The sequence below is a fragment of the Pinus tabuliformis genome, chromosome 6 (assembly GCF_031772625.1).
Source record: "Pinus tabuliformis cultivar Carrire ecotype Pingquan chromosome 6, CPIR1, whole genome shotgun sequence".
NCBI lineage: Eukaryota > Viridiplantae > Streptophyta > Pinopsida > Pinales > Pinaceae > Pinus > Pinus tabuliformis.
Window position 1 is genome coordinate 768,905,255 of NC_142292.1, and position 7,191 is coordinate 768,912,445.

The 7,191-nt window shown below is 32.6% G+C and overlaps 1 protein-coding gene across 1 annotated transcript; it reads right to left on the reverse strand.

The window, feature by feature from the left end:
- Nucleotides 1-505: 505 nt before the first annotated feature.
- On the reverse strand, nucleotides 506-3,252 carry LOC149260994 (acid phosphatase 1-like). The gene is made up of 3 exons (XM_089421525.1): nucleotides 2,713-3,252; nucleotides 969-1,178; nucleotides 506-819 (listed from the first exon to the last, which is right to left on the reverse strand). The coding sequence occupies exons 1-3, from the start codon at nucleotides 3,102-3,104 to the stop codon at nucleotides 642-644; spliced, it is 780 nt and encodes a 259-aa protein (XP_089277651.1). The 5' UTR covers nucleotides 3,105-3,252; the 3' UTR covers nucleotides 506-641.
- Nucleotides 3,253-7,191: the final 3,939 nt, after the last annotated feature.

The window sequence follows — 7,191 nt, forward strand, 5'->3', positions numbered from 1 at the left end:
AAATCATATTTTCTGAAATATTTACTTGTCAAATTCACTGATCAATTTTAATGTTATATAATTGTGATACAGGTGTAAGTGGGATTATTATTGAAATCCTAATCAAAGAGAGATTACAAACAATCATAAAAGAATTTGCCGAGTTTTACAGACTACCTCAATATATGAGTCTTTGAGAATTATTACTTCAATCTAATTTAGAATAAAACACATCTGCCCCGTCTAAAATGTCTGACACACTTGAAACAATTAATATGTAGGACCCATTAAAACACAGTGTACAAATGCAAAAAGCTAATCAGAAAAAGCTTAAATACTTGACTGGAATTTTTTTTATCTATAGTTAGAAAAAATTTAAAAAATATTACAATTGCAAAATCTTGAAATGTCCTAGTTTGAGGTTGAAGGAACAGGGCATGCTCACTGAATAAATTCATTTTAGTTATAAGGTGCTACGAAAACATGGTTTTAGACTTTAGTTTTTAGACCTTAGAACAACCTTCCATAGAAAACAGTATTATTTTCCTCATGAATCATTGTAAAGTAGAAAAATAGCTACTCTAAGAAATTTTCAACGTAAAAGATCGTCACTATTATGACTGTTTAAGCCAATACAATACATAGTCACCACTCAGAGTATTTCAACCAACATAATACATAGGATTAGGTAGTTTGAATGTTCGATATCCTGCAGGATCTCCGGTGATATCACTCCATTGATCTCCCATATTTCCCCAAATACGATACCCAGCTTTCTCCAATTGAGCTCTTTTTGTGATCTTCAAGTTCTTTACTCTGCTAGGTTTGTCATCTGGTTCTCTGAAGAGTCCCAACAATTAAGGCCGTTAATATTTAAAGCCAATACTCCATTGCAAAAGAGTATCAAACAAAGAATTCACTATCTCTGTTGAATTATCAAGAGCATGTACTGGGATTAATATTCAATTTGTAACGAATAATTAGCATACCTCATTAGCAAACCTGCCCAGTCCTTGTAGCCTGCACGCAACAGGTTGTCTGCTGTCACATCCCGGTACATGTATCTCCTTCCTGTGATGAAGAAAACGCTAAAGCCCATTGTTCTGAGCTCATTATACAGGGACAGAGTTTCGTTTATTGCAGTTGCTTTTTTCTCCATAACCCAGGTGAAGTATTTGGTACGGTTGTAAGGAGCTCCCCTGCCAGTGCCATTAATTTTCAGCCAAGTTGTGGTTCAGTGGACTCATCTAATTCAAAGGTCATATTTCCCAATGGCCAAGCTCTTCCTAATCACACTACACCTATAAGCAACTAGAATAATGACTCTGAACAACTTGGTCTATAAATTTTATGGGAATCGAATTAAACAACGTGCAGCTATGCAAGTCATTATTTCACACCAATCAAGAATATATAGAAAAGTTTGATAAATTTGTGTAAGAGAAAGATTTGCCAATAAAATCAAGAAAACAAGATATTCACAGAGATTTATTCTGAACATTTTTAACTGGAAAATAACCCAATTCAGAATGACACCCTTTTTTATATAATTGTGTTAAATACAGTGAGTCAATAAAGCAAAAATACAAACAAAACAATCCAAACATTTTTCCCCAGGGGCAAACCCCTGCACGCCCAGTGGGCTAATTGCCTAACCCTATAATGGGAAGGCTTTAGTTCCAAAAAAATGTTTTACTTGTTTACAGGATTGTATGTACAAAGAATATAATATATATCTAACAACATACTAACCTCCGGTAAAGAGGAATTTTGTCCAACCATTATCCAAACCCTAACAGTTTATAATAATACACAACAAATACCTTCGTTCAAGTAGTGAGCCATTTGGGACATTCTCTAATAAGTGCAGAGTTAGGCAAGTAGTGAGCCATTTGGGACATTCTCTAATAAGTGCAGAGTTAGGTTCGAAGATCTGAACCCCAAGACTGGCAATCTGAACACCAAAATTTATGGTAGGGGAATCAGAGCATGTTCTGAGCTACCATGTCTTGACCACTGCAGACCTTCCAAGCTCGGGCGCCTAATAAGTGCAGTGGAGTTTGGCCAACTTAACATCAAAATAAAAGTTATAATAACATTGAAGGTCAAGTATAGACTGGCCTGAACACAGATTAAAAGTTTGAAACCCACAACGCAAACAGAGTGAAAAAAAAAATAATAACAGGAAAAATGTGTGAATTTAGAGAGAAACAGAAATTGATTCTAATAGCAAATATCTGAATTTGTACAGGGGAATAGAAATTGATTTCATTAGCAAGTTTGTAGCATCCTCTGTATAATATTTTGTAGGGTAACAGAAATTGAAGATGAAACCTGTTTTCAGCACTAAAAATTTGTGTATTATTATACAAATAAAAGAATCTCATGTAATTTGCAAGTTAATAGCAATCAAAATAATTATATGCTATTTGCAATACTAAGAATTTGCAACACCAGTACAACAAGAATGGAAAAATTATTGAGATTAGTAATAGAAAAATCGTTGTTCATTTTTTAAATTGTGTATATAACTTAAAAGTGTTCTTAAATTATGTATATGACTAAAAATATTCTCAGATTATTGAATCTAAGATATCTATAATTTTCTATGTTGTAAAAAATAGAAATTCTGAAAGCCCTATTCTGAAATAAACCACCAATGTCCGCATGATTATAATCTGAAAAGATTAAGATAAATATAAACGGGAGAAAATGAGATGTATTTTGACATACCCAAATTCATTTTCCTGGTAGTAACCAAGATTGGAAAGAGTGGTTTCATCAATGTCGAAGACCCAGGCATCCTTCCCATCTCCTACAGCCTTCACTTCCTCACTGTGGAGATATTCACGAGCTAAGTTTACAGTGAATCGTAGGTCCTTCTGGTATTGTCCATCTAACATATAACGACCCACGTGATCCACATATTGTGCAGGAACGTTTCTCCATTCGCCACAGTTATTGAGCTCCACATTCAGCCTCCAGCTCTCGCACCACGCCCTGTTACTGTTATAATCATCGCTAACTCTTCGAGGGATGGAATACCAAGCCAAGAGGAAAAGGATGCAAACAATGACCTTGCTGATCATGAATTTAAATATGGGAATGATGGCCTTGCTTATCATGAATTTAAATGCACAAAAAAATGCGCCCCTACTGTGAGTGCAGATCGGAAACCCCGAGGTTTGATTGGTTTATATATGAGTGGACAGTACAGTCAGTGTTGATCGATTCCTTACGGGCGAAGGAATCGTCGAACGGAATAACATGACAGTGGTTTTTACGTTTTGTCGACCGCGTGGTTACATGAACGGTTTTTAGTTGCTACTCATCCGTATAAATTTATTATTATTCATATAAATTGCTCAATTAAAAATCCTTATTGCAGAGAGCAGAGATTTTTAGATTTTTGATGCTTAATTAAAAATCTTTATGGCAGAGATTCGATGGGTTTAAAGATGGTGTGTATTTTTTGTATTTTTAAAGTAGTGGGAGTAGAAAAGCATTTTGTTTTGGAATGTGATGTCTTTAAAGAAAGCATTTCATTTTGGACTGTGATGTTTTTAGAGACATCGCCAATAGTTATGGCAGTATGTTAGCATCAATACCTTGGCATTCTCTTTTTAGTGAGGGGATGTTAGAAAGTTTGATTAGTTTATCATCAATTTAAGTAAGAAAATAATTGAATTGCAAAAGACAAAAAAATGAAAAAGCTAAACAAAAATAAAAATGCTGGTAATTTTATAAACTATTTTTAGTCTCATATATATTTAAATATCATTCATTATTTTATAATTAGGTTGCCTATTTCTTTAAAACTAGAAATATTAAAATTACACTATGGAGTAAGTTAATTGTGTATAAAAAGACCATATTTCTTTAAAACTGAGTAGGTTAATTGTGTAGAAAGAAACATAGACTAAAGTTGCAAATCAATCCATCAATATTCTAAAAAAATGGAAATCGTAACTTTTCATGTTATATGAGTTGTTTTGGAATTAAGAAAAGTTTGTTTTAGTAAAACTTTTGTTCCTTCCCCAAAGGATAGAGGGGGACTTGGAATGGTCTACACCGAAATGAACTTGTAATGATCTACACCGAAACTCAAGCTAAAGCATTATGTGCAAAATTAATCATCCAAGAAATGGATAACAATTAAACTCGGAAGGCATTGTGTAATCTAACATGAGAACCCCTTCGAAAATTCAGAAAAGATTCATTAATTGAAAACTTTGCCATGCACAAGAATCATTATTTGTAAACTTTGTCATCACTCTTGTGCATGTGGGATTAAAATCTATAATTTTTTTGTTAAATGCATATGAGAAACTTGGATCCAAATTCCATAAGAAAGGGTATTATTTCAGTGTAGGGTATATGAAAAACTTGGATCCAAATTCTATTGAAAATGGTATTATTTCATTGTAGGGTTGTCTTTGATAGTCAATATTATTGTAATTCAATATCAAATTATTGGTTGAAATTTTTGGTATAGTATGAAACATTTGTAAAAATATGACATCCAAAAGAATTATGATTTATTTAACACTTAAGTTAAAGATTGGAAGCTTTTTTTATAGACAAACTTATTACTCTAGCAATGTTTTCCTTTTTGACTTGAATGGTCACCCCACATAATGTAACAGTAGCGAGTTTAAGGAAACGGGAAAACTCCAATGCTATATCTCTATTGAATCCATGCAACTGATGCAAGTACTATATCCATCCAACCTCTGAGAAGACTCTTGATACCTGAGGGTTTTTGTCAATAATTGATGTGTTTGTAGGTTTGCTACATATGGGTAGACCTCCCATGGTTGGGTGACACCTTAAAATAGGGGAATGCTTGGAATAGTGAACCACAATATAATGCTCAGGGATAAAATGCTTAGAGATAAGAATAAGTCAATTCAAGATATTATTTTTTTTTCAATAAGGCAGAGCACAATGACACGGACAAAGGGATTTGATAAGAGTCTATGTTATGATTATGTCATCATTATCGAAATTTGTGCAAGGACTACCATTTCAAATAGAGAGATTGTGGTGGTTGTTATATTAATTTGTTATACATGCAACGAGAGACCATAAGGTTTCCTCATTATGGTAGCAAGCGGTCCATGCATGTGGCTTCTTTTTTACATGATTGCAAGCATGTTTCCATACTTGGTAGGGGAGCTAAATTTTACCAAATTAGGGAACTATTACCAACTGAGAAAAGGGGCCATTTATGGAAAGAAACATCTTCTAAGCGAGAATAAGTCCTCTCCCCTCCCACCTGAGGGCGAAGTATTATCCCTTTCTTGAAAAATAAATGAAGGAAAATTCATACTGCTATTATCTGGTTACATTCAAATGAATAAATAAATAAAAACACATACCTAACCATTACCAGTAAGAGTGTGATATGAACATAAATATGAAATAATACAAATAATAAATAATATAAATAATAATTATCAATAATTATGAAAGAGCATGTCTCAAAAAAACATCACTCCCATAATTGTTTTCAATCTTATCACTGTACATTCAAACATTTATATAGAAATATTCTAAATATTTTACGTGATAACAAACATTTATATAGAAATATTCTAAATATATTATGTGATAATGAACTTTGTTTGTATCGTTTAATATAGAACCTTGTTTTATGATTTTGTCCATTGGCCACATAGGCTTTTTAGCCATGCAATAAAAAAATGGAGTAATGGAGTTTCTCTCTCTTCCTTGGGTCCTTGACCACATTAAGGCTTTTGGGCACTTTTATTCATGTAATTATGAAAAAAAGAAAATGTAAAGAGTAAAAGTTCTAAAAAAATTCTAGGGTTGTGGAAAAAAAAAGTTCATATATATATAAAGGGTTCTAAATTATTGTTAAAAGAGTGCATGTGAAAGTAAAAAGGGAAGTTTTTCTAAATATCTTTAAAACTGTAGGTAGGAAAAGGAGGAGTAGATAAGATTATATTGACTCCTCATTAATTTCCATTAGTTGTTGACAAGCTCGTAGTTTTGGCAATCCATGGTAATTTCCCATGGTATTTGCAAGGTAAAGAAAAATAAATGAAATACAAACTTCTATTTATGGTAAGTTTTAACTTTTTATGTAGAAGAAATTGTCCAAGGAGATAAAGGTGTGCAAGTGGATATATATTTAAAAGGTGAAGAAAATTAGATATATATCAAAGTCAAAATTTTTGAAATTAAAAAGGTGTTTTTGAAGTTACATATATAAAGGTCATAAATCAAATTAATTTATAAAGGATTATTGTAGAGGACATCATTTGAATAAGAACCTTTTGTAAAATTATTGGACTAGCACAACAAAGCACTCTTCGAAAAAACAAATACACCAGAATATAAGTCAACACAACTTGTTAGTTGACCTCATTGAGAAAATCAAAGTGAACCTATGACCTATACCAATCTGGAGAAGTTTGAGTACATTAGGCACATGCTCCCAAAATTTTGCATAGAGATTGGTGAATTGACAGTAAATTATTACCACCATGATATTCATTCACATGGTTGCTAACGGTTGTTCATTTTGTTGGTTCATCTCATTGCTCAGCCTCATTGGGGTTATCATGGGTGGATATATAACCACCATTGCTACATATTGGTGTAATATTTTAGGGAAATTATCTGAGCAAGGGTATTTGTGAACCGAAAATATCAAACTTGTGGGTAAACACTAAGCCCAATGAACATCAACTCAAAGGTTGAGACAAGTAATCACACATTAAATTGGTTACTATGGATTAATTAGCTCCCATTATCTCACATCATTAGTAAGCACGTCACTGTAATAAACCACAAAGAATTTAAAATGGGAGCATTAAGTTTAAATTAAAAGGCATACTACAGAAGCAGGTCTTTCACACTTCGTGCATGCACTAATTATGAAAGAATACATAAGCTTCATAACCAAAGCATTGTTTCACATAAATTATTGATAGAAAACAGAATGGAGTCTATTACTGAGGGGAAAGGAAGATTTTCAAAAACTTCATATATCTATGCTTCAATGCTCTTTAGAGATAAGGGGACTTTTGTAGGAAACAATATTACTACTTCTACTACTCCCTTCGAAAATAATAATTATATAAGCCCTAAGTTTGCTAACCAATTTCTGATTTACGACTCAAATATAATTGAAAAATTAGACCGCTATGACAAAAAAAATATGACATAAATGATTTACAATTA

Excerpts from the sequence above, each read along its gene's own strand:
- LOC149260994 (XM_089421525.1), bottom strand. The coding sequence starts at position 3,104 with ATGATAAGCAAGGCCATCATTCCCATATTTAAATTCATGATCAGCAAG. Across the intron at positions 1,179-2,712 it reads TACCAGGAAAATGAATTTGG|GGGAGCTCCTTACAACCGTA; the intron begins GTATGTCAAAAT and ends TGGCACTGGCAG. Across the intron at positions 820-968 it reads TGGGCAGGTTTGCTAATGAG|AGAACCAGATGACAAACCTA; the intron begins GTATGCTAATTA and ends GGGACTCTTCAG.